General features: G+C 49.6%; 1 protein-coding gene across 2 annotated transcripts; it reads left to right on the forward strand.

The window, feature by feature from the left end:
• Window positions 1-1,785: 1,785 nt before the first annotated feature.
• BCORL1 (BCL6 corepressor like 1) lies at window positions 1,786-25,059 on the forward strand. Of its 2 annotated transcripts, XM_062584921.1 has the most exons (13): window positions 1,786-1,880; window positions 5,396-5,483; window positions 5,778-8,360; window positions 8,778-8,943; window positions 9,217-9,297; window positions 9,511-9,954; window positions 14,784-15,013; window positions 15,127-15,339; window positions 15,431-15,597; window positions 15,778-15,923; window positions 16,868-16,945; window positions 21,581-21,734; window positions 23,407-25,059. In XM_062584921.1, the coding sequence occupies exons 1-13, from the start codon at window positions 1,795-1,797 to the stop codon at window positions 23,681-23,683; spliced, it is 4,713 nt and encodes a 1,570-aa protein (XP_062440905.1). In that variant the 5' UTR covers window positions 1,786-1,794; the 3' UTR covers window positions 23,684-25,059. The 2 variants fall into 2 exon arrangements, with proteins under 2 accessions (XP_062440905.1, XP_062440906.1); XM_062584922.1 differs by lacking the exons at window positions 21,581-21,734; window positions 23,407-25,059 and adding an exon at window positions 20,913-21,368.
• Window positions 25,060-26,653: the final 1,594 nt, after the last annotated feature.

The raw sequence follows: 26,653 nt of genomic DNA on the forward strand, positions 1-26,653 counted from the left end.
CTCGCTTTGAGGCTCTCTAGTTCAGTCTGTCTCCAAACTTCTGTTGCACTTAGCACAGCCAGACCCATCTCTTTTCCCCCTGTCCCACAGAAGGTCCCTTTTGGTTTCTCCTGAAACTTCGACCCTGTCACTGTGCTCAGGGGCAGAAACTTTCTCCTCCCCTTCTTTCAGTTTAGCCTAAGATGGTGAAATCCCCGCAGATTGTTTGTTCCCCTATTTCCTTTATGTTGTATTTCTCTCCAAGCATCGAAAGACTCCTCCCCTTCCTGCTCCAAGCCACCTCTCATTCTCTTTGGGTATGACCCTGCTCTCTGCTAGATTCAACCCCACTACCCTTGCCACTGCCAAGTATTTCTTCCACCTTACAGCATGTGTCTTTTAGCGGATTTTTCCCTCCTCGTCTGACTTCTGATTTCCTCAGTCTGTTTGCTCACTTTTTTGCTCACTTGCGTTTTCATTTGCAGACGTGTCTGACGCTCCGTGTTTTTTTTTTTTTTTTTTTTTTTTTTTTTTTTTTAAGCATACTCCCTTTTCCCCATTTCTCATCTGTCTCATATGTTTCTGGCCCTTCTTTGCTGTGTGGAGGATCCCCGCAGCCAGAGTTTAGCTTAAAATTATGCCTACATTTATAAGGGACAAGGTGCTCTAACAACAGCTGTATTCAGTTCTGTAGCCTGATTTCCTGAAGCTGTTCGTCTCTCCATCTGTTGGCAGCTAGTTTCAGCATAAACTGATGGTGCGAGGTGCTTCTTGTCCTACTCGGAGCTTGTGTCCCCATGAGTTTGTCATGAAAAAGACAACTGAGTAAGATTTTGAGATATGTCACTTTTAGCTGCTTCCCGCTCTCACCTGCTGCACTGAGAATGTTGCTGTGTCCACCTTTGCCTGCTTTCCCTTCACGTGTTTTGTATTTCTCTGTATCAGGGACCTCTTTCATGGTATCTCTGCATTTTGCAGCCAGTCCTGCTTGGTCTGCCCTAGTCTGCTTGATAGTGCAGTAGATCCTCTCTCCCTTGCTCTTCCCCTGATGTGACTCGAGCAGCAAAGCTGCCTTAATGCTCGGACGACCAGCGCTACAGGATTGGCTGCAACGTTCTCCCTCAAAAGCTCCACCCAACTGACAGTGTGTCTTGGATGCTCGGGAATCTCTGGATTTCCTTACGTTTTCCACCCCAACTCCTCTGAATGCTAGCACCTTCCAGCAGAGTAAGGCAATAATTGCTTGATGGCGCGTCTGATGGCACAGTGGCACAGCTTGGCAAACCTTTGCTCCCACCCAGGGTTCCCAGTTGCTTAGCTGTTTTGAGTGTTTCCCCGCTGAAGCAGGCGCAAGCTAGTTGATCAACGTAATACGAAACCTTGGGGCTGTCAGCATTTTAACAGGCAATCGTTTTGCTTAAAGCTCTGGGTTGTGCCTCTCCCTCATGCTGGAAGTCCCTCTCGAGTGAGAGGCAAAGTGGGGAGATCTTTCAAAGAATACATATCGATGTGAAGGTGCCTGCGTGAAACTCTTGGGATAGCCTGACATATTTTGGCAAAAAAGTTTTTAAATGTGAGTGGGCTGTGGATTCTGTCCCAAGGCACTGCTTATGTCTTCTATTCTTTTTCCAGACCCACTTGTAGCATCTCAGGCATTGGACTCAGCCTGCCTGATGATAAAGCTGGGGATAATTCTCTGTGCAGCACAGTTGAATGCAGGCATTCTGGAAAGTCTTACCGATTCTCTGCTTTGATTTTGCAGGCAGAGTGGCCTCTCGAGCCCCAGCAGGTCCTGGTTGGTGACAAGCAGCTGTCATGATCTCTACAGCACCTCTCTATAGCGGGGTGCACAACTGGACCAGCTCAGAGCGGATTCGCATGTGTGGCCTCAACGAGGAGAGGTGAGGTGCGTGGGCGGCTTGGTAGGGCAAGGAAGGCGCAAGTGGAGAACATGAGTTAGGGATCTGCAGAAGCTAGGAAAAGGGCTGGCTGAGGGTGAATCAGGCTGAGGTGTGACAGATCTGCAAGGGAGAAATGGATATGTGGTTAAACGGTGCCATTTGTATGATAGTGCCTGTGTCCCATGCTTCAGTGAGAAGGGCGTGCAGGCAGGCTGCACTGGAGGTCTCCGCTTTCTGCAGAGGAACCCGCAGCTGCATGTAACCACATTATATCTATGGTGTTGGTGGGTCGTGAGGCCGTTTGTGTCATTTGCACGTGCTATTGGCTTCATCAAACCTGTGCTCTTAATTGCCAGGGCAAGAACTGGGAAAAGGAAAAGGCTTGACCCACCATGAGGCAAGCTGTTAAGAAAAGTTTTCAGTGACCTAGGAGGGTTAGTATAGACCAAACAATTAGATGGGAGAGTTGTGACATGCCACCAACTAGGAGATTAAGGAAGATTAGGGGCTGGGAGGCAGAATTGATCGAGACTGGTTCCTGGTCTGTCCCATGGCATTGCAGTGCCTTTTTATTCCTGCAGCTTTGGGGTATTGTTCTCTGGACTGATTAGTTTGTGGCTTCCCTGAGGTTATCTACATCGAGAACCTTTGCCAGAGCCAAAAAGACTTTCTGGGCTCAAAGGCAGTATATGCCCGTCTTTCCTTGCTCCAGATACTAAGACTTCTGGCAGCATATCCTCTGAGAGCCAGGCAGAACAACAGTGGGACAGCGAAGAGTTCAGGCTCTCGTTTGGGGCAGAAATGGGGACGGAGATCATCTTTACTCCTCAGCAGCCGCTTGGCCCGCTGTGTGGCCCTCAGATAAGGGCTGGGGGATGGCGTTGCCCTGTGCCTCTCCTGAGCTGCCCCGAGCTGCTCCTAGTTTATAATAAACAGTGGTGCATGGGCCATCTGAGCTGAGGCAAGCCAAGGCAATGTAATAAAACACTGCACGTCCCGAATACAAGTTTTGAGCAAGAGCTGAGCGAGCCAGGCTGACTGTAACGAAAAGCTCTTCCTCAGCCTTTAGCCCTCTTTAAGGTCAGGACAGGAGGGTACAGAGAGAGAAGGGGTCGCCCGGGGATAGTCGCTCGGCTCCTTAGGGGGCTGTCGTGTGGCGTGGTGGGCAGCTCCGCGCCTTTGCCGGTGCGCCGCCGCGGGGGCTGCGCCGTGCAACCGCAGCTCCCCCTCTGCCCGGCGCTGGCGCTGGCGCGGCTCGCGGCGCGGCGCGGCACGCCCCGGCCCGGCCCGGCCCGCCTCGCTGGCCAGCTCCGCGGGGCGGCGGGCCGGCGGCTGCGCTCGCGCGCCCCCTGGCGCCCCGCCGCGGCTCTGCCCGCGGGGTGGAGCCGCCTGCGGGCCCGGCGCGGCCCGGCCCGGCCGCGGCGCGGCGCGGCGCGGGGCGGCGCTGGGGGCGGCAAGGGCGCCGCTGCCGGCCGAGGCCCTGCTGTGGGGCGGCGGGGCCGAGCGCAGCCCCTCGGCGGCCCAGCAGCGCGCCCGGGCGCCGGCGCCATGGCTCTCCAGCGCCGGGAGCCGATGTGGGGTGGCGCTCCGGGGGGGTCAGTGTCTGCCGTGTCTGGCCAGCCCTGCCCGGCATCTCTCAGCTCGCATCTGGTGTGCGCTGCCGCCTGCTGCAGCAATCTGATCCCCGCCCCCCCCCCTGCCTTATTAATAACAATCCTCTTAAGCTTTTTGCGGCCTGGCTAACTTGGGAAGCCGAGGTTCAAGAAATCTACGGCAAACTGTGTCTGTGGAGAGTAATAGCCAGGAGGCTGTGTGGTAGGGAGGGAACAGAAGGCCTTTCAAGGGATCAGGCTTTTACTGTGGTGTGAGGGGGTCAGCACTGACTGTACAGCTGAGCGGTTGTGTGAGATGGGGAACAGATGTGGCCGGAGACTGCCACAGTGTTGTAATCCCAAGGGCGTTCGGTTGGATGTAGGAGTCGCTGTGGCCTCTGGAGTGCTCCCATCCCCTGTAGGTACTGCTATCCCAGCATAGGCTGTTTGAGATGGCCAAGCGAGCAGAGTCCTGGGGCTGAGCACAGGAGATGAGAAGGGCTCACTTGGAGAGCTTGCATCTGTTGCTTGGTTTTGAGAGCATGGCAAGGAGGGAAAGGGGGACACAGAAAACCAGAAGAAAACATGGCATCAGCAGAAATTAAAACTGAGCTGTTTTCTCCCAGCACCAGCAGCTTCTTTATAACGACCCTTAAAGATTGGAGAAGTGTCATCTGGCAAATACTGCTAGGGCAGCTGTAGCTCAGGGTTAGGGCACAGAACACACGAGTGCTGTCTCTTGTCCAGTCATCTTGCAGATCATGAGTACAGTTATCTCTTCAGTATTTTCCATTTCCCTGGAGTTCACAATCCTTATTTTGAATTTATACTTTCTGCTCAGGAACTGTCTTCCAAAGAGAAGAGGTTAAATGTATAGGCTAGTAGGACACTGCATGCCAAGGGTGAGTGGCTGCTTCAGTCATGTGCTGAACACCTTGGGCCTGAACACTTTTGATACTGGAGAGAGATCTCCAACGGCAGCTGGAGAGCTGAATGTGCATAGCGCTTGTAGTGGCAGGATTCGGAGGCTACCTACACAGCCTGATGCCTGGGGAAGGGCTTCTTTGGAGGACTGTGACTGATGGTAGAGACCAGAAAGGAGGATACAAGGAGAGGAGACTCCTGTGAGGTGAAAGGCATGGAGTGGTCCTGAAGTTGAGGCTTCTACACTGGCATGTGGGAGCAATGAATCGTATGGAGTGTTGGTCATAGGGATGAATTGAACATCAGCAGCATGTCTTAATGGCTTTGGCTTACAGAATGGCATCAAGTGGAGAATGGCACCAGCTAGTTGCACTTGTGTATGGGACAAGAATCATCTCAGCAGAAACACTGCATGTATTGCAGGCTATGCGTGCCTGAGGTGGGATGTTGGGAACTTGGAGTGAAGGGGGCTGGAGGACAGAGAAACAAGAGATGAGGCTGAATCTGTGGAAGGAGAGGTGAGCAGGGTGGGGCTAGATGGAGAGAGTGGGACTGGAAACCTGCGTAGAGGCTGCATGGAAAATGGAGGGCATGGGAGCAGGTGTGTGGAGGCCGGGCAGTAATACGGGGCAGCGTGGGAGAGCTGGGCTGGACCAAACTGTTGTGGGGCTTGGGGAGTCAAAATGATCGCGAGTAAGGAAGCCACATAGTGCTGCTAAGCCGTGGAGGAAAAAGTATTGTCAGACAGCCACGACTGCGTGTGAAGGATATGTCAGGTAAGTGGGCAGAGTTGTTGGCTGGGCCAGGTACAGCTCCTGATGGGTCAGGGAGGCAAGTTGTGTTGGTGGGGTAGCTGTGCTGTGGTGTGTGGTGGGGTAGCTGCAGGCAAACTTCAGCAGACTTCGAGCTGCTCTGCTGTGCCAAATGGGGACGGGAATGGACAGGGTGCTGGGAGGATACCTCAGGACTTTATAATGCCATATCTTGTTCCTCATCTAGGAGAGCCCCACTTTCTGATGAGGAGTCTAAAACAAGCAGCACCCAGCACTTGGGATCTCAGGAGTTTTGCGTCAGCAGCCTATCCAAGGTGAGCTCCTTGTGTACATGTCTGGGCCCAGTAAGTCATTTCTGTTATGGAACAGGCCAAGCAAGAGCACCTGTCACTACCTGGGTCCTCTGGGCTCTGTCTACTCGAGGGATGTGCCTGACTGGAGTATGGGAGAAGTAACACTTCGTTTTGGCAAAAGGTGTCTGCTGCTTCCCCATACATGGCCTTCTCAACATCTTGCCAGGGGCCTGGAGGGGGGGGGGGAAGTGTTGCCTACTTCACTAGGAGCCACTTGCACAGCTCTAAGAAAAATCTTTTCCCTTCTTGTTGCAGGTGGAGCTCACAGCAGTCAGCAGTGGTGGCAGCAATGCCCAGGGGCTGGATTCAGATGGCAAGGTGGAGGAAAAGCTTGGTCCCAAATTGGAAGAGCAGTTACCTGATCCCAAGCCAAGTTCAGAGTGTGTGGGAAAGACTGTGAAAGAGGATGATGTCCTGGGCCCTCTGGCAAACCAGGAGGATGGCAGAGGGCAAGAGCCAGCAATCCCCAGAGCTGCTGAGCAGGAGAGCACTGGTGCTGATGCTGCCTGGACACCTGCAGATCCTCACAGCAACAAGCAGGCCGATGTTCCTCCAGCCTGCTCCACGGCTCCAGAGAGTGAGCCTGCTGCGAAGGAGAAAAGCACCCCAAGCTCTGGAGCACAAGGGCTGGGAGTGCTGGCAGAGGGGGCGTTATCCATGGTTGCTTCCAGCTGCAACACCTCAGCCTCCACCCCAGCTACTTTCACTTTGAATAGTGTGTGCTTTCCCACATCTCAGGCCCCTGCTATGCAAAAAATGCCCCTGTCCTTTCAGCCTGGGGCAGTGTTAAGCCCAAGCCAGCCACTAGTGTACATCCCTCCACCTAGCTGTGGGCAGCCACTCAGTGTGGCTACACTTCCAAGTACCTTGGGGGTCTCCTCCACGCTCACCCTCCCTGTCCTGCCTTCCTATTTACACGAGCGTTGCCTGCCAGGAATTCTTACTTCCCCAGAGCTGCGCTCCTATCCCTACACCTTCTCTGTGACCAGACCTTTGACTTCAGATGCCAAAGTGGTGTCTGTGGAGGTGAATCAGCTCAGCTGCTCTTCACCTTCAAGTGGAAGTGGTGCCCAAACTGCTGCCGATGGTGCTCCCCCATCCACAGCTGGCCCTTCCCTCTCATCTAGCCAGCCTCCACTGTCAGCATCATGCGGAAGCAGTGCCACTTCGTCGGGCACTGGTACACATGCCAGAGCCCTAGGTGCTCCTGAGCCACATGTGCAGGGGGCTACTACTTCACTTTCTCCTCTGAAGTCCCCTCCGCAGCTAGAGCGTGAGATGGTCTCCTCTCCGGAGTGCAGTGAGATGCCTCTTGATCTCTCCTCTAAGTCCAATCGCCAGAAACTGCCTCCACCCAGTCAACGGAAGACACCTCCGATGCCCATCCTCACACCCGTGCATACCAGTGGCAAAGCACTGCTCACCACAGTCCTGTCTAAGTCCCAGCGTGCAGCCCAGAGCACAGGTAGCAGTGTCACTTCATGCCTGGGCACCACTCCTCCTTTCGTCATCTTCCCTGAGTTCCTACGTAATGGGGAGCAGGGCTCCTGGGTGAAGAACACCACACTCATTAGCACCATTCCAGGCACCTATGTTGGGGTGGCCAACCCTGTCCCTGCTTCGCTGCTGCTCAGCAAGGACCCCAATGTGAGCTTCAGTAGGGACCCTCGCCACCTTCCCAAGCAGGAGCCTATTTCCATTGTTGATCAGGGAGAGCCTCGAAATGCTGGGATTCCCTGTGGGAAGAAAGCTAGCCAGGTCAGTGCAGAGGGACAGCAGGATCCTGCCAAGAGACTTCTTCATGGCAGAGTTGCTTCAGGAGCTCCTTTGTGTCAATCCAAGGACATCTCTACCTGGAATCCTGGCCAGGGAACTGTTTACCCCCGTTGCCCAGTGAATGGGAAACCTTCCAATCCTCAGCTTCTGCCTCTTGGCTGGTCTCCTTATCATCAGACCCCTCTGCTTTCGATTGGCATCTCCACAGTGGGGCAGCTGCCCCCAAACCAAAGCAGCACCTGCAAGCCCTCCTCAGGGGCAGGGGAGGTCCCGACATTTCCTAGCATGCAGCCTGCAGAGTCTGGCACGGCAACCCAGAGCACGCCAGAGGGACTGCCCAGGCTCCCATCTCTGGAACAGGATGCTGCCTCCAAGAGCAAGAACTGCCGGACCTTGCCCAAACTGTATGAGGAGCCTGCCAATCCAGGCCCACTGAATGTAGGTCCATCTCTTCAGGCCGGTCCGTTGGATGTGAAAGGGGGAAAGGGGAAGCCAGAAAACCCTCAGAAAAGTCAAGATTGTGATGAACCAGAGGCTGACTCCAGTAAGGAGAGCAACATACAGACTGAGGCTCCCCAGGGGAGCTGTAGCCTCAAACAGCTGGATGCAAAGCCTAAAAACCAAGTGTTAGCAGCCTATTTGTCACATGATCTGCCCACAGTAGGGCAACAGAGCATGCGAACAATTTCAGAGGTGCCCACTGCACCCACAGAGAGTCAACGCAAGGAGGAAAGCTGTAAAAGCTCCCAGGAGCAGCCGGCTGCAGAACCGCCCCAGTGCGTGCGTCAAGTGGATCTATGCAGGATCAAGAAAGAGCGAGTGGAGTGTGACATGTCATTTGCTTCTGCGGCCTGCCTGCGAGCTGGGGCTGCTGCCCAGGCCTTTACTGAGGTCAAGCTCAAGGCAGCGGGCCAAATCAAACAAGAGGGCAGCGCGCGCTGCAAGACCAAGCGGCAGCATGATGGGGATATCAAGCAGGCTCACAAGAGACTGAAATGCAAAGCCCAGGACAGTGAAGAGCCCGCAAGCAAATCAGCGAGTCAGAACATGCATGGCCAGAAGGTGGGTGGGAAGCTGCGAGGAAGGATCTCCAGTGCCAGGGAGGGGGGTAGCTGCCAAATATGGCTGTAGCTGGGACTATTGGGTTATCAAAAAGATCAACAGGTAGGATTAGGAGTGAGGGAGCTCTCGCTGGGGAGAGCAGCTCACTGCGCAGAGCTGGGGCTTATATTGGCTCTCTATCCATGCTTTGTGGCGTTACCTGACAGTGGGTTAATACCTGACATAACTGACTCTGCAGACGTTTTAGGGCAAAAGTGGGTCTGGATATCTACAAATTGCTGGGCTCTGTGGGTGTCAAAAATGCTGAAGGGCAGCAGCATTGTTGGTGTGGGACAGCATTTTGGCATCCCTTGTCCTTAGTCCTGCCAGTGCAGTTAATTGGCAGTTCAGGCTTTAACCTGTATCCTCCGTTCGCAGTGGCAAAAACACCATGATGATCTGCGTGAAATTAGCCAGCGAGAAAGCCGAGCTGGTTTGGGATCAGTGAAAGATCACAACAGCCTCAGACTGAAGCGTAAGCGCAGGAGGCCAGCGAACACAGAGTTCCCATTGCCAACACTCCGCAGGGACAGCCATGAGGAAGGTACTGATGTGAATTTAAGGTGGCAATATGTTCTTGCTCTGTCCAGCTGCAGCATTTTCTTTAGTGCTAGCGCTCTTCTGCCATGGCATCAAACTGCAGTTCTCCTGAAGCTGCATGGCTCTGGAGTTGATTGCTCCCCACAGTGGATTGGGACTCTAGATGGAGCTGAAATGTGATGCTGGACTGCCCTTTCCAGGCCAGCAGTCTTGCTTGCACAAATTTCCCTCTGACTTTTCAGTAGTATTGTTTCTCAAGGCTCTGTTATCTCCACAGGTTACCTTGAGAAGAAGCCCAAGAACAATTTCCGGGATTTCATTCCAGTGGTGCTGAGCAGCCGAACGCGTAGTCAGTCAGGTGAGTCATTGCCATGGGTCCCGGACAGAGACATCACTGCTGAGCGAGGGCAGGGTACTTTGCTGCCCTCTCAGATCAAATAAGTCCTGGGTGGAGTGGAAACATTTCTCTGTTTACATGGCCTTGTTTCTGTCTTCTGTCCTGCCTCACAGGGCTTTTTCTTGCTGGTATTTTTGGCTCTTTTTGTTGGTTAAAAATTCCACTTTCTTTCAGGAAGCGTTGCTGGCTCTTCTGCTAGCTTGACAGGGGAGTGTGATGTGACTGGTCAGGAGATTTTACCATTGGAAGAGGATCAGGAAGAAGAGGAGGAGGAAGAGGAGGAGGAAGAGGAGGAGGAAGAGGAGGAAGAGACGTCCTTGAAATGTCGCAAGCTGCGAAAATCCCACAGGACATCACGCTACCATAGTCGCAGGGCCAGGGACAGGTCTCTGTCAGAGAGGAGCGGCTGTCACTTGCGGAGGGCCCGGGAACTGCCTTGGAGAGTGGAAGCACCCAGGCAGCTGTGGGAGCCCAATGAGGAGGAGGAAGATGACAGCCACATCAAAAGGAAGAAAAGGAGACGGCAGAAAAGTCGTAAATACCAGACAGGGGAATATTTGACCGAGCGAGAGGAGGAGCAAGTGGGCTACCCCCACAGGAGGCGAAAATCCAAAGCAGGTACAGTCTGGGAAGGGGTTTCTGGTACCAGGCATCTGGGCCCAAGGCCATTTTATTTGGTGGATTTTTGTCATTACAACTAGGGCAGTGGATTTGCATGGATCGCTTCAGCTGGTCAGCTCTTTAAAGAATATTTACAGTACGTTTTAGGGTAGGGAACACCATCTTATGTGGCTAGTTAGGTACTGATTAAGTACCAAATGAGAATTGGAGGAGGTAACACAGCAGATTTTTTACGGATAAGTATGGACTCCTGGGAGGTGTTCAGTGTTCCTGGCTAAAATAGAGGTGGAGCCATTGCAGTTCAAGCTGGCCTTTTTTGTGCTTTGTTTTCCTTGATTAGGTTAACTTGCAGGCTTGCACTGCGGAGCATGATGGAGAAGATTAACAAAGTCAGCATGTTGCAAGTGGCGCTGTGGTTCAAATTTGCAGTTTTGCTAAGAGGAGAAAGCTGTGCCACCTGCCTGTGTTGTGCTTCCTGCCCTGCTTCCACTCTTTGACTTTTTTTCAATAACTGCCCTGACTATGTGATCAAAGCTAAATCTGTGATCTGTGTTTCCCTGAGGTTTAGTAGTCTCTGCACTCCCTTTTCCTGGACATTCTGAGGTATCTGTCGGCCAGCTATCTCTGTCCATTCAGGTGCATTTTGAGGTTGTTGGAAGCAAGGATGGTATTCATCCAGCAAAACATACATGTCCAAATGCACGTGTTGACATCTGGCTGGTAGTCCAGACTATGTGCAGCTTTGCCTGAGCTATCCCACAGGTAACTTCTGTCAGTGTTGCAGAAGAACATGCCTCTGCTGCAGTGCCACCGTGGCAGAAGTGCTTCTCCAAGGGCTGCCAGCTGTTCCTGTTCTTAGGCCTTTCTCTGGGAAGTGATGCAATGACTGTGGACCTGATGCCTTCTGCCACACTGCATCAGTGCTCAGACTGACAGTCCTCAGGAGAAGCTGAGATGCTACTGAGGCGCAATGTAGTAAGTAGTAAAGATGGCCTGGCAAAGGGCAGTCTTGACGAGGTTAGGTTAGAGAGCAACGGTGCTGTGCTTCTGAAGATCTCTTTCTCTGTGTGATCTGAATCAAGCAGCTGACCAGTGGTGATTTTCAATGAGTGTGCTTTCTGTAAAGGTAAAACTGTTGAACGGGATGCTTAGTTAGCACATTGCCTGCTAAGTTCTGTTGTTTCAGGTTAGTCACAGGGTTTCTTTTGTGTCCTAGCCCTCAATACTGCTAAAAACCTGCTGTAGGCTGTCCAGAGCGGGTGGAAAGCCAATTAGGTGTTTAATTCCCTTAGTCTCATCTCTATAGTCTCATATACATGTGCTTTTAAAGCACGTCCCTCCTACTGTGTGCTCTCCAAAGCTAGATGCTCTGTTATAGTTTTACCCTGCTGTAGTGTCTGACTGCCTCTGTGTGAAATCAGTAGCAAAGTTTCTGATGGGCTTATTGGCATCTTTGCATTGCTTAGACTGTCTCCCACTGAAGCCTCTTTGAAATGGAGCCTGAAAAGAAGGTGTGAGTTCAGCAACATTTGAAGAGATTTTTTTTCCAGGAGCTTTACTACACATCTTAAAGGTGTCTCTCCTCCCTTAAGAAAGGTTCAATAGCCTGCTTCCCTCAGAGACTACTTGGTCCTCAGATGTGGAAGCTTCTGTATTTTGGATTCTGAAATTCAGCTCATGGCCAGGAGGCATTCCTGGCTTTGGAGATTAGGACCCAGGCTTTACACTGGCATTGTAAGGTGCCTGGAAGGCTCAAGAGGGACATGAGGCCAGCCCATGCCTTCGGAGAAAGTAGATAGCTGCATTCAGTACTAGCTAAAGACTCTGCATCGTCTTTAGATGTGAGCTGCAGTGATCCACTGACAAATGGCTGGTTTGTTGTGGCCGGATCCCCTCTGAGGGAAGAGTGGCACCTTAAAATAAGCATACCAGTTTCAGTATTTAGTTGCTGATACCACTCATCATCCAAGTGTAGCCAGAAAATGATTAGGACTTCAAGGCACTTGGATAAAGGAAGCTCCGTCCCTTTGACGGTGAAGGTAATATTTTGATTCATTGGAAGTGTCTTCTCTCTCTGACCAATACACCCTGGATTTTGGGCAGACCACTTTGATCAGCTGGGCAGCCCGTTCATCTATGAATGCATTCTTTGTCATTTTACTGCTGATAGTGGTGATCACGTCAGCTAAAGACAAGGCACACATTTTTTGTTTTTTTCATCATCTTCTCTTCATGCACCAGCCAGAGACTTGGTTCTTCCTCATCCCATTCCCCACTATTCAGAGGCTCACTCCATTTCGTATCTGTTTCCTCCCCACAGGCAGCGGTCCAGCAATGAGAGCATGTTCTCTCACACAGACATGCTTTCTGCCAAATGTATTGAATTGTATTGTATTAAATCTTAATTATATTAAAATTTTTAATTTTAATTGTATTAAAAGTATTAAATAATGCATTGATGGACTGATTTAAAAGTCTTGGTCTAAAACAAAAAGACCTCCTGTGCATTGGCAGAAGGAATCGGATATCAAAAGGGATATCAAATCAGATATGCAAAAGGGAGGAGTATCTCAACTCGTTCTACACTTCCCTGGACTTAGTTGCTCAAGTGTCACAACTTTGTAAAAGGGTCGAGAATGGTGTTACAGACAGCCCAGCAAAAATCTCTGTCCAAGGACTTCTTCCAAAAGAGCAAGCAGGTTAGTGACTGCCATGTGCTGCTTTCTTGACAATTGACTATCATTGACTAAAACTTTTCTTAAGTACAGTCTAATACTTGTGCATAAATTTAAAAAAGAAATACTGTGTTCTATATAGTAGGAATATAGAACTACCAACCCAGGTAACATCTCACGATGAGCTCTACTTTGTTCAGAGCAAGGCAGGCCTATTCTCTTAAGGAAACTTGACCTGTTTCTTGCTTAAGTACATCCAGTATGCTGTATGGTGTCAGGCTAGGACCTGTCTACATGCTGTTTTCTCCAAGACAGTGCAAGCAGAGAGGCCATGCAGGGGAAGGACAGCCACTTCTTGGGCTCCAGCCCCCTGGTGTTCCCCAGCATCCAGAGCAGCTGCATTAGGGACCTCAAAGAAGATGTCCCTGCCCAATCCTTTTATGATTTTTTTTATGAGTTTATTGTCCATAAATTTGTCTAAACTCTTTCTGGTCCTGCTGATATCATCTGCCTCCACTGCCTCTGGTGGCAGTAAATCTCTGAAGTTCACTCCATGCTGTACAAAGTCTTTTCTTATTTCATAGAGTACTCCTATATCTTGTCTTGCAGAATTGGGTGAATAAGATTTCTGCATTCAAGTAATCTATCCCTGTGTGATTTTGTAAGCCTTGATCACATCTTCTTCAGCCTTCTCTCCAGACTGAGGAGTCCCAGCCTCTTTCAAAAGGCAGGTTCTCCACCCTCAGTCATTTTAGTTGCCTCTCTTCACCACTACTCCGTCTTTCCTGAGATGTGGAGACCCTTATAGCACACAATGCTTAATATGTGCATGCTTCAAGATTTTCTGTGTTTCTCCTTGGTGTCTCAGTCAAACCCATTTTTCTGTGAAAGATGCACAGCCCCTGGTTCCTAGCAATAACAAGCCTGGATGGAAGTTACTTGCAGTGCTTGATGTGGAGAACCTAAAATATCAGCACAGCACGTAAATTGAAGATACTGCTCCTAGATCTCTACAAAACCTGGCTGGGTACTAGAGAAAGAAGGGTCCGCCTTGCATGTGGTGTCCCTAAGGGAACCAGACGTTCTGTTCCTGGGGATTACTCTCTTGATCCCTTGAACTAACCTACTAGGACATCTCCTAGCCATTTACCTACAAATAAAGCAAAAGACTGTTCCAAATGAAGTACTCAAAGCTGTGGAGAGAGCCATCTTGAGAGACTCTGATTTCCAAAAGCTGTCTGCATGGTGTTCTTCCTTTGTAACCAGTTTTATTCCAACACTGCTGATATACAGCAAGGAGGGAGATGCAAAGGCATCAAAATGCATCACGCAAGTTTGTGCTGTTACATGTTTATGGGGCTTTACTTTCTCATTCCATACTTTGTTTTCCAGTTACTGTCATGCCCTTTCTATAATTTGTTCCTATTTAAGTGAACCAGAGTGCATGTCCTTGCATGATGTTTAGGACATAATGAGCAACCCTGCAGTTCCACGTAATGCAAGGAAGAAGAGCTTGGATTTCCCTTGAGGCATTGTGCTACTTCCTGCCTGCATGTATATTAAATAAAACTTTAATATACTACTTAAGTTAAGGGGAAGACTGAGAAGGCAAGGCAAGGTCTGATTTTGTAGGCAGCAAAATATCAACTGTTCCACAGTGTAAAGGGGATACCTTCCAAAATTTTTTTTTTCTGCAAGGGGTGTCCCATGTGAGACCTGCTTAGTTTTGCAGATATTAGGGGAATTTACCATATGGCAGCATGCAGTGACCAAACTAATGGGAAGCATGCTGACAAACTGGGCTGTTTCCTACTGGATTCCTTGCCCAGGGAGACCCTGACCCACCTGACTGTCATACCTAAAGAAAAGTCTTAATCATTGCATGCAAGTTCTAGATCTCGATAGGATTGGCCTTTTTAGGCCAGGATGACTGTCTGACATTGTGCATCTTGTGTTCGTTCTGAGCCCATCCCTGATGGGTAGAATTTGTGTCCTCACTCTGCTTGTTCTCACTGCAATGACTCTACTTCCAGCTTTGTAGCCATCAAAGATTTGCAAGGATAAGTTTGTTTTGATTGATGGGCAGAGATTGGGATTGCTGCCCTTTGGTTCTGCACCGATAGAAGCTCCTCATTCCCATTTCTCCTTTAGATTTTAGGTACCGGAAGCAGAAGGAGTCTGGGCAGGGCAAAGGCACAGAGTTACGACTGAGAAGTAGGCTTTCCCCATCTCCCCGAAAGTCTCAAGGACGCTCAGACTTCCGAAATGGCTTTTTTCTGGAGCACTCGGGCAGCTCTCCCATCCAAGAAGAGCTGGAGAAACCATCAGGAAAACGCAAATGCAAAACCAAACACCTGGCAGGGATCTGTGATGAGGGGAAGGTATGGCTTGGATTGATGAGGGGGACACTGTATGTGGGGAGAAATGAGATGGGGATTCCTGTTAGTAAGCCGTGGCTACATGTGCCCAGGAGCTGTATTCCCTTCTTTTGCAGGTGAAAGGACGCTGGAATCAGCCCAAAATACACTCTCTGAAGAAGCCTCAGGACTTGTGGCCACTTTGTAAGTCCCGTCGGGTCTCACAAAGCCCAGGGAGTTCCCCTGAGTTACCTGTGGCTCAGCACATTCCTCCTGAAGCTCGGCGGCTGATTGTGAACAAAAATGCTGGGGAGACCCTTCTGCAGCGAGCGGCCCGCCTGGGCTACAAGGTGAATTTTGGAGGATTTTGTTTCTCTGTGGCTTGTGCTGCCCCATTTTGGCTTGTGTGTAACTAGGTCTGTACTGATCTTGTTCCTGCAGGATGTAGTGCTTTATTGCCTGCAGAAAAAGAGTAGTGATGTGAACCACCGTGACAACGCTGGTTACACAGCTCTGCATGAAGCCTGTGCACGAGGCTGGATTGATATCCTGCACATTCTGCTGGAACATGGCGCCAACGTGAACTGCAGTGCACAGGATGGCACAAGGCAAGCAAGCAAGAGGGAGGACATGAGGAAAGCACTGAACGGCATGGGGCAGTGAGCAAGGGACAGTTTTCTGGGAAGAACTGCCAGCCATCACTAGATTTGTTTTAACAAGAAACAGATCATTTGCTTTGTGGACTCTTCTGATCTCCTTTTTACCTGCTAACGTTTCTGTCCTTGCAGGCCTGTCCACGATGCAGTAGCAAATGACAACCTGGAAACCATGTGGCTTCTACTCTCCTATGGTGCTGATCCCACTCTGGCCACGTACTCTGGACAGACAGCTGTGAAGCTTGCCACTAGTGAAGTGATGAAGCGCTTCCTTTGTGGTAAGAGCAAGCCTGCGGGTGGCAGTGCTTACATCTCAAATGGGGTGCCCACGAAGTTGAGAAGTGCTTGAGCAGCATTGAGCAGGTTGAATAATTTTAGCTCTATCATGTTATATATGTGCATTTTTACAATGCAACTTCTAGTTACAGAATTGTATATCATTTTTCAAATAAGATACGGGTAACTTTTCAGTCTTTATTGTACAAGGTAAGAATGCTGGCAATGTTATCATCACATAACTATAAAGACAAGGCTGTGGATGAATGAAGAAGACACTGAGTTCAACACCTGCAGTTCCTGGTTCTACAGACAGCCTAAATGAATATATTTTTGCTGCCAAGTAATGATGCCATCTACTCTAAAACTGTTCCTGCCCAAATGCTGCTTGCCTGCTGTTGTTACAAAGGACCATTTTGCATTACTGTAGCTGAGAGTGAAGCAGTGCCTACTTTCTGTGCTGTTAGTACAGAGCGTTGTGGCTCCAGTAGAACAGCAAAGAGGACAGAAACAACTAGAAATAGATTGCAGTTCCCACACAGATACAAGGGAGAAATTTTCCAGTTTTGAAAAAGTATGATTTGCCAGCTGTCTGTTTGTCTGTCTTATGCTCTGGGCTTAACAACATACATTTGTTAGAGGTTGAACTTGAGACAATTCTAAGAACCCTCCTTTCCAACCACTCAGTATTATCCGCTGTTTTCTCCTTCAGCCTCTATTTCATCTTCTCAGCCCCAGGGCCATGTTGTCCCCTCCTGAGTGAGGCACCCTTTTTGCAAGTTATAGTTCAACCTTTGCCATAACATCTAGCTGCAAAATACAGTAAAACACTTCACCTCCTTTGCTTTTCCCCAGAGCAATAAATATGCATTCCAGGATAACACTTTGACCAGTAGATATACATTTCCCCTCTTGTTTTTTTTTTTTTTTTTTTTTTCCTTCTTAGATTACCTTTTGGATCTCGAGGGCCGTACGGATGGGGATCCTCGAACAGCATGGGACTTCTACAGCAGCTCTGTACTAGGTAAGTTCAGTCCTTTCCATTTCCTTTACACCTGCAGAGCAGAAAGAGGTACGTTTGCTAAATAATGATGTGTTGCTTGCTCTATCAGCTTCTCTCTCAGCTCGTGTGGTGCAGAGAGATTCCACCATTATGTTACATGCTGGGAGTTTCCATCGCTCCTGAAAGCGAGTCTTTCTTTGGGAAATGGCACACCTGATTCCCTCTAAGTCAGGTGAAAGCTGTAAGATTAGACTCTAGGAGCTGCTGGTGATTTCTGGGAGTCTTGGGTCCCAATCCTATAGCAGGTTATTCTAGTGTAGTTCTTGTTACTGCCTTGCTAGCCAGTCATCAAGATAAAACCAAGGAAATCGAAGAAAATCATTGTTTCTTTGAGGTGTTCTCCTTAATAGCAGTTCTGAACTTCCAGTTCCCAGAGCTGCCCATCCAGTGGGACAGCTGTGCCTTGGCGTTATGGACCCCTCTCCTCTGTTTCATTTGTCTGGAGGAGTTCCTTCCCTTACAATGCCAGGCATTTTCCAGTGAAAGGATGACTTGTATCTTCTACTGCCAAAGACTTTCTGAAGAAGGTGGTTTGGGAGTTTTCTTGAAATAATGCAGAGTCCCTCCCAACCACATCTGAGACAGTAGATCATCACTATCAAGTCCTCTGTAAAGACTTGGGTTGTTTCTGCTCTTGGCAAGCTCAAAGGCTGTTGATTTTAGTTGTTTTCTACTGTCATTTTAGACCTCCTTTTAGAAATCAAAAAAAAAAAAAAAAAGTTGGATGCATTTGGAAAGCTAGTTTTTATAGAGGACATATCCTTGGAGGAAGGACCCTGATGTCTCTTTGTTTCAGAACAGATGAAATTCTGTATTTCTAAGAAAACTTTTTGTCCATAGGCCTTTGCATCTCAGGCATGCCAAGGAAGCTGTTCAAACCAGAGTCTCTTTCCTCTAGATTTCTAGCTCTTGAAGCTGTCACAATCCTTTGCGAAGAATCCTTATTACCTAGAGAAAGATAGCTTTTGTTTGACTGTAATATCTTAAAGATATTACTCCTTTTGATTTATCACTGACTCCCTCTTGAATTTCTCTGTTAAGCAAGGAAGGAAAACTGTGGGTGGTTTTGTAGGTAAGAAGGTTTGACTGGTTTTGGTTACTAGAGCAGGGCTGAGCTCTTGGTAACCTAGTGAGCTTATATATTTGAGTCTGAGTATGTGCTTAAGTCCCATTCATCAGTGCCTTTTCCTCTTCAAGATCTTGGCATGGGATTGCAGGCTGCCAGTTCTCATACCCCATAGGAGACTGCCTACCACATGCAAGTCATTCAGGAACATGCCATCTTGTTTTCTTCTTTTTGTATACCCTGAAATGAAAGAATGAATCTTGGAAGGCTAAGCAGCCTAATTGCTTTTGGTTCAAATTAGCTGCTTGCTTCAGTAGTTCTCTCTCTTTTTCTTTTTTTTTTTTCTTGCAGCTTCCTTAGATTGTCTTGAAAATCTTGTCTTTCATTGTATCTTTCCACATTTCTGTCCTCCACTCCAGTAGGCAAAAAGACAGTTTCCACTGATTTTTCAGTAGGCAAACCCTCCCCGGCTCTTGCCATTTTTGGCAGATGCAGGGCCTGAAAATGCCAACAGCGATACTAGTTCGCTGCTCACAAGGACCTTACTTAGGTGCTTGATTAATGTGAGGAAAGGGTCCATAGGAAAACATGGAAATGCTGGTGACAGCACTTAATTTTCCTCTGCTTGGACCTCAGTTATGCTCTTTGGAGGATTGTTTAAGGACGGAAAAAGACTACCTTTTCTGTTAAATTAAACATGTCTTACTTCTTCTACTGGGACTTCACACTAAATCATGGTCACTGTGAATGTACCTCTGCTGGGTCTCCATCATTTGCCTGGTGCTGTCTGTCAGGTTTTGTCTTCCTTCTGTCCTGTGCTGCCTGAAGGTGATTAAAAAGCCAGACACACCCAGCGTGAATCTGCCTGTGCACATCCTCAGGAACATCTTTTCATTTTTGCTCCAGTAGAAAGATTCTTCCAGTGTTTAGTGGGATAATGCTTGCATCTCAGGTGCCTTAGAGCTTAACAGGTAGTTCCACATTACTTGGGAGAACTCTGGTCCATTCCAGCCCCAAGGTTGATGATCCCTGGAGGAATGCCAGCTACACAAAATGTTCTGGAGCTACCTGGGTTCAGTGTAGCTTGTGGGATACTTCTATCTCTGGCTTGGGATCACTGCCATCATCTCTCTAAGCTGATCTAACTGCACATTGCTGTCAGAGCTCCTTACACCCCTTTGTGTGGAGCATTCCCAGTGTTGCTCCTGACAGCGTCATTGCGAGGCAGGGAACTAATCTAGCTGGAAAGTAATCCTTTGTCTTGCCAGGTCCATGTTCAGCAGGCACAGAAAGAGACCTTTCCTTTCATCCACATCTAGATGAGCTTACAGCAATAGTGAGGTGGCACTATTGTACCTCTGTCACCTGTGTTTTGACAGACAATACTGTAGAGCAGCATATGAACACACAAGGAAGAGCAAATGCCCAAGCTAGTGACAAGGGGCTGTTTTGTTTGTAGTGGTGTTTCTTGCGGTTTTGTTGCTTCTGTTGTTTTTGGTTTTTGAAATGGGTTCAGTTACCTTATGCAGTCACCTTTGGTCACTGAGAGCAGACTTTCCCCAGGGCAGGGAAATACCTGGTTGTGCCGCAGAGTAACTGGTCTGCTCCCAGCTGTCAAAGGCAGCAAACCAGCTCAGCAGAAATGCTTCTCTTCCTTTAATGATTCAATTCTTCAGAGTTTCCTTTTCCATCAGAGTAGCCAGCTAAAGCACAAAGCATTGCATGTCACTGTGGCTGGAAGGAGCAATCCCAGGCCCAATGCGTTTCTATTCTTTGAAGCAGGAATGTTGTCCATGGTTTTCCTTAGGTGTGTAAATCCCTGGGGGCCACAGGATAATGAGAGAAACCAGGGGGTGGGAGCTCTGAGATTTGGGTATGGTAAACTCATTAGTGTCGTGCGCTTCACACTGCCATTGCTCCAGATACAATGTCCCACTCTAAGGTTTTGTTATACACCTGGAACTAGCATTGTTGTGCCTGATGTCGCTGTGTTTCTCTGCGATGGTACAGGATGTTCCTGTTCTCATCTGAAGCCTTTAGTAAGGCTAGTAGACAGGACCAAGTGAAAGGAGTTCTCAGGACAGAACCATAAATTTTGCCATGTTAAATACATTTAGTTCTTTTTTCCTGGGTTACCCAAGAAGGATACTTCAGTCATGGCACTCTTAAGCTTTGCCTAGCAGTGGTATCAGGCCAATATTCGTATCAGTTATTTTTGTCCTATTCTACAATAAGTTTTGAAGGTTAGAAAAAAAAAAAGTTTTTCTATTTCTTAGAAACTTTTCTCTTTTGGAGGACTTAGAAATGACTTAATTGTTTCCTGAGACCCTGTTTGAGCCTATGTCTTCTATTGCCTGATGTTGTTTCTCTATTAAAATAACATTCTGACTAGGTGTTGCATTTATTCATAGAGCAGTGTGGCACTTGGATCTTGTTCATGCAGCATAAGAACACTTTCTGTGCAGCTTTTTCTTTTATGCATGGTGTTAAACTTCTGCATGATTGGTTTATTTGCTTACCAGCACACTTGCTGTGATTTCTCTCTATAGAATCTAAATGTATTTTCTGAAAGTTTTTGGAGCTGTATTATCTCAGCAGGACAAAAACACTCTGAAAACCCAAGGCTATTCATACCTCCTGATAATAAAATCCTAACAGCAAGTTATTTTTCAACAGATGCTTTCCAAACTGGTGAATAGTAAATTTAACTGTGTTCACATTGTTTCTGATCGAATGTGCTATCCTCCATCTTCTATGCAAGCAAATACTGCTAGAGCTCACATACCTCTTAGAAAGACTTACGCCAGAAATGTGTGGGTCTACTTCTCTAAAGTCATCCTTATTGTTGTTCTTTTGTATAAGCCCCCAGATCTGCTGCACAATTTGGTGGCACTATCTTGCAGTCCTTATGTACACACAGCTCCTGGCACACACCTCTACATAACCTGCTGACAGTTGTCGAGAGTGAGATCTGGGTGGAGAAGTGCTCAAAGAGCAGAGAACAGTGACCTGCTTTAGAGGAACCATGGTCCTTAAAGATGCTTTGTCTGCTAGGCTCCTATAATCCACCTCCTTCCCCTCTGGTGCATATACTTCTAGGCTGAGGATGGTTGTGCTAGCAAAGGAGCGGGAAAATGACTGATGCCGTTTTGGGAAGAACTTGGGATGTCAGTGTGCGTTTGAGCCAAGAAAACAGTCTCATCTTGCAAGCAGGTAGTACATGGCCTCACATGTGGGATCAGTGCAGACCTGAAGATTACTATACATAATTTGCTCTTTCAACCTAACAGTCAGAGTGGAGCTACCAGGCAGCATATCATGCAGAGCAGCCAGCACTCGCTCATTCTCCAAAATGAAGGGCTAGAAGGAAAGTGTGAGGAGCCCCTGTGATTTAGCTCTTGAATTTGCTGTGATGTTGTGGGCAGGTGCATATGGAAGTGTGGAAGTAACTAGTCATTTCCCCAGGGACCAGTGAGTGCTGGCTGGAGTGAAATTGTGATTAATGCCAATGTCTGTCTTGCTTATCTCAGAGGGGAAGGATGGCATTGGATGTGATCTCCTGCACAACCCTCCAGGAAGTTCAGACCAGGAGGAAGATGAGCAAGAATCAGACAACTTCATGTTTGAGTTCTCAGACAAGCCACTGCTTCCCAGCTATAACCTCCAAGTGTCAGTCTCTCGGGGGTAAGTATCATTTCCTAAAGCAGAGAGAATTTGGGGGACACTGATGCTACAGTGGAGGGGAAGCCCATGGCCTCCTGTTACAGTCAGCAAATACTGCACAGTGGGATTTAACCAAAGGCAGGAGTGAAGCTCAGGATGAGATGAACCATTGGATGTGACTGATCAGCTCTCCAGGGACTGTGGAGGGAGCTGACAGCAAGGGACTTGCTTAGATGTGTGCTCCTGCAGCGTAGATGTGCTTAGAGAAATCCCAGCGTGGGCATCATTGACTGCTGGCTAGTATAGAGCACAAAGCCAGTGAAGTCCTGCAGGTCCTGGTTTGGTCTTCTTAATTCAGCACTTAAAGGAAGTTTGGTCATGTCCGCCAGAGGAGATGGAAATGGGAGACAGACTGAGGGACTGTAGGTGAGGGATGCATATAGGTAAGGGAAACAAGCAAGGAAAGGCCCTCCTGGTTTAAGAAAGGACAGAGTTTTGTTTCAAAACAAAACCAAAAAGCAGTGCAGGTAAAGCCCAAACTCTCTGGAAGAAGTTTGTTTTTGTCAGCTGCTTGGTGCATATGCTTCTGTACTACTGGTGGTCACAGCACTGGCATGCCATTTACAGATGGCAGCATGTCAATCATCTGAGCTCCTCAAGGCTAAGAGCAGCTTATGTATCTCAGATGGTTATTTTCCTTAAAATTAGGATTAGAGATACTGAGTTACAGACAGCCCCTTGTGGAAACACTGCCAGTGTTTGGAAATGTGTGATTCTCTAGGGAACCACTAGTGACTTTCCTGGAGAGCTCTGGCTGTGGGACAGCATGGCCAACACCACTGCACAACTTGAGATAGACTTATGCGTCCTCAGGGAGCAGAGTGATTTAGTCAGAGATTTCCCCATATAATCCTACAGCCTAGCCAAACGTGTTTTGTTACTGTGTGGTATCCGTATGCCATGCCTGTCAGGAAACCTCCCCTCTCTTCTCCCTCTGCTGTTGCTCCTGGCGCTGTTTTTGTCCAGCAATGGTCAGCAACAACTTACATTGATGGGTCTGAATAGATCGTTTTCCTCCTGTGATGAGAAAGTCTAAATGAGGCCACAGCACTGGAATCGTAGCTTAGATGATAGATATTTTGCTGTGATCAGACACAGGTATGTGAACAGTCTTGCCCTCTCTACCTTCTGTGACTGCTTATTGTTGGACTGTTGCATTTGCTTAAACTGCAGGTAGGAGAAAGGTGATTTGGCAGGGGGAGCAAAGAAAAAATGCCATTTTTTCTTTCTGTTTAGCAAATTTCCCTTCTGCCAATTTCTGCCCATCTAACAGGACATACATAGTGCCCAGCAGAAATGACTGGGAGTGAAATGGAGCCCCTAGTGTGGCTTATTGCTGGCAAGGGAGGGAAGCTCTTTTAACTGCCAGGATGCTCTTTTAACATGTAACTTACACATTTATGTTCCTGTCCTGATTTGAATGTTTTAAGGAGCATTCAAAACCAGGCATGTCTAGAAGCCTAGATTCGATCTGTACACATGGTCTGTCCAGACTGCTGAGTGCAGGGTCCAAGGGATAGTGCCTGGACCTCATCTTGGTACTGTAGCAAGGGGAAGGCCAGCGTGGTCAGGTGGGAAACGTGCCCATGGACCCTTTCTCCCCTAACGCTTGACTCTCCTGCCTTCCCTGCAGGCCCTGCAACTGGTTCCTCTTCTCCGACGTTCTCAAGCGACTAAAGCTATCCTCCCGCATATTCCAGGCTCGCTTTCCGCACTTCGAAATCGCCACGCTGCCCAAGGCGGAGTTCCAGCGCCAGGTCTCCCTCAGCCAAGTGCTGGTCCAGACCGAGGTGCTGGAGAGCCCCGAGCTCACGCTGGGCGCTGCAGAGACAGTGGAGCTCGTGCACTATGAGCCTGAGCTGCTGCAGCTGCTGGGCTCAGCAGTGGAGTACGAGGCCTGGAGCAGCTGACGGGGACGGATCCGTTCCCTGCATCATGAGGCAATAATAAGGACCAACGGGAAGCAGCCTTCTCAGCGCCAGCAGCAGGGACCCCAGTCTTTGGCCAGCTAGTCCTTTCCTCATGGTGCCTGAGCTGCAGCTGGGGAGAGATGACACTTGCTTCCAAGGACTTCCCAGGGTCCCTTTGTGATGAGCAGCAGCAGTGGCAGCTCCCTGCCAGCCCTGTCCAGCTATTGCAGGAGATGAAGCCCTCTCCCAGGGGGCTGTGTTTAGCTGGAGCTCACAGGGCAGCAAAGGGCTCCTGCTCTGCTGAAGTGAGGGGCAGCGGGTGCATCTGCCCATCCCTGCCTGCCCCCATGGAACTGCGCCTCTCTCTCTGCCCTCCCTCTCCCAATGTCTTCCATAGTATTTATTTAATTAGTATTTAATTTGTAATGTTTCCTTTTGGTTTTTGCTGAGTCTGTATCACTGTGATTATGTGAGCTCTGGGCTAGGGGACAGGGGCTTCCTCTGGCTACTCTCCAGCACTCCCCAAGGCCAGCGTTCCCGCGCTGGAGCGCTCAGCCCTTGAGCTGCAGAGCTGGGAGGTCCCTGTCCTCCACAGCTCCACAGGGGGCCTGGGGACAGCCACATCTCCTATCTTCAGAGCTGGCTTCTGCTGCAGGCACTCCCTCACCCATGAGTGAGGCCAGCTGAGCGCCAGCCCCTCTGCTCCAGCCTCGCCCTGGGTTCCTTCCCACATTTCGTTCATGCTGCTGCTCCCCGGCCCCCGTTAGCTGCAGCCTGCAACTCCCAGCAGCTCCCAGGCTCACGGCAGCTTGTTCTGCCCGGGGCTCGCTCGCCGTCATGGGTCCATCCTTGCTTCCTCGCGTGGGCTCCACCGGGCCTTTCCCTGCTCCACCTGCCCCTGCTGTTTCCCCAGGAGCGCTTCTACGGGAGAGAGGGGGGGGGCAGAGCGCCCCAGTGCCCGCTGCTGGCGTGCTGAGCAGGGCTGCTCTGCTCCACCGAGATGGTACAGTTTTATTGTACAGGTGCTAACAGGACTCTTGAGGATGGGACAATCTGTTTTTCTTTTCTTTGGGGGGGGAGGGGAGGTGTTGTTTTATTCCTGGCTCTTCCCCTGCTCCGTGATGGGAGCGTTGGGTGGGTTTTTTTGTTTGTTTTTCCTTTGTGTTGTGTTTCTTCCCAGCCAGGGCAGATGTCTCCCTTCCCCTTGGACTCCCAGCTGCCAGCCTCCCCTCCCTGGGGCCGGACAGCTCCTTTTTTTTGAAGCCGAGGGTTTTTTGCCTTTGGGTGTGTATTCTGGCTGCTCTTTCTGATTTCTGTTTTATTATAAGCAACCGGCTGTGGTGTCAAAAACACTTATGTACAGAAAAAAAACCTGCATCAGGCCTCCCGTCTCCTGGCTCTTCTTCTTTTGGTGTCATGTCTAACACCCGCCCCAGGTTAGAGGGGCAATGGGACAGCGCAACCCAGCCTTCGCACACATGCAGGCCTCAGCCAGGCTGCCGGGGTGGGGGGACATTGGTGCCAGTGGGGCGAGGGCTATGCTGGCTTTCCTTGCATGGTTTCCTCAGCTCTTATAGGCTTCCCATGAGCGTTCCCCTCCGGCATCGGCCGTGGGCCATCCCGGCCATGCCCGGCAGCATGTGTGCACCGGTTTCCTGCTCCTGCCAGTTGAAAAAAAAGCCCACTTAAGTTCCTCAGCTGCTCACACTTGTGCCTCTTTGTAGCTGGGCTTTATGAGAGCGCAGCGCCACGGGGCCCAGCCCCCTGCCAGCCACCCGCGGCTGGAGCCCTGGCATCGCTGACCGAAGCTCTGCACTGCCAGCCAGCAACGGTGGCACATGCTGCGCCTGCCCGGGCCGCTCATCTCGGCAAGGTCAGGCTGGAGCATTTCCACTGGTGGCTTCCCCCTCACCCCCCCCTTTTTTTCATCAGGTGCCCAGCTTCCCTGGCATGGGAGGGAACAGGTTCTTTTTTTTTTTCCTTCCTCTAGAAAAACATTTGCTGCATTTAAACCAGCATCCCGTCCTGCCCTCCACCCCCGGAGGTATCATGCTGCCATTCATGGCAATGGCCACGCAGTGGGTGAGTGGTAGTTCCTCCTTCAGCACTTTTAGCTGCAGGCTTTGTAGTGGTTTAACAGCACAATTAAAGATAATTTTTTTCCCCAACCCAACTTAAAGGAAAAAAAAAAAAGGCAGCTTGAGGCAAGCTGCCATCACCCCCTCCCCCCCCCCCGGGCTCCAATGTCAACAGTCCTGGAAACAGTGAGTGACAGTAGCAAGAGCTGGAGGCTTTGCTGGGGAGCTGGGACCCAGCGACTAGCCTGTAGCCAGAGGCTGCAAAGAGAGGAGCCTGCAAAACCCTGGGAAGCTCAGCTCTGGCACAGAGCCTGCACTGCTCTCACTCTGGGCTCAGGAGCTGGCAAGTTTGACCAAGGGCCAGCGCTGCCCCTGGTGTGTGTGTGGGGGGGGGGGGGGGGGGGGCACATGAGCTGGCAGGCACATACAGGGAAGCCATGGAAGGAGCCAAGCTTCAAAAGTGTCCACAGGAGACCACCACAATCTGCAGGAAAAAAAGGTCACTTAAGAAAAGAGAAGGAAGCCCCATTGCCACATCAGATTTACTTCCTGGCCCGACCAGTTTTCCACCCCAAGGGATGCCTCCAAGAACTGTGATGCTGCTTGCTTTCTTCTTCAGCAGAGAGACCACAGCATACATGGAGTACACGAGGGGCATTAAATTTTAGGGAAAAAAAAATTGATCTTAAGTCAGGCCATGCAGAAGGCCATCCAGTCCAAGAAAGGGAAAGTCCCTAGAAAGGTCATGGATGCTCGCAGGAGCTGGGGAGGGGAAGGGGGCCTGTGAATGGCGAACAAAGCTGGAGGGCAAGACACAAACAAGGTTCAAGAGGTTATCTACATCAAGTAGAGGCACTTCCAAAAACCTGAACATCTACCGGTAGCAATAGTA

The sequence above is a fragment of the Rhea pennata genome, chromosome 11 (assembly GCF_028389875.1).
Source record: "Rhea pennata isolate bPtePen1 chromosome 11, bPtePen1.pri, whole genome shotgun sequence".
Taxonomy (NCBI): Eukaryota; Metazoa; Chordata; class Aves; order Rheiformes; family Rheidae; genus Rhea; species Rhea pennata.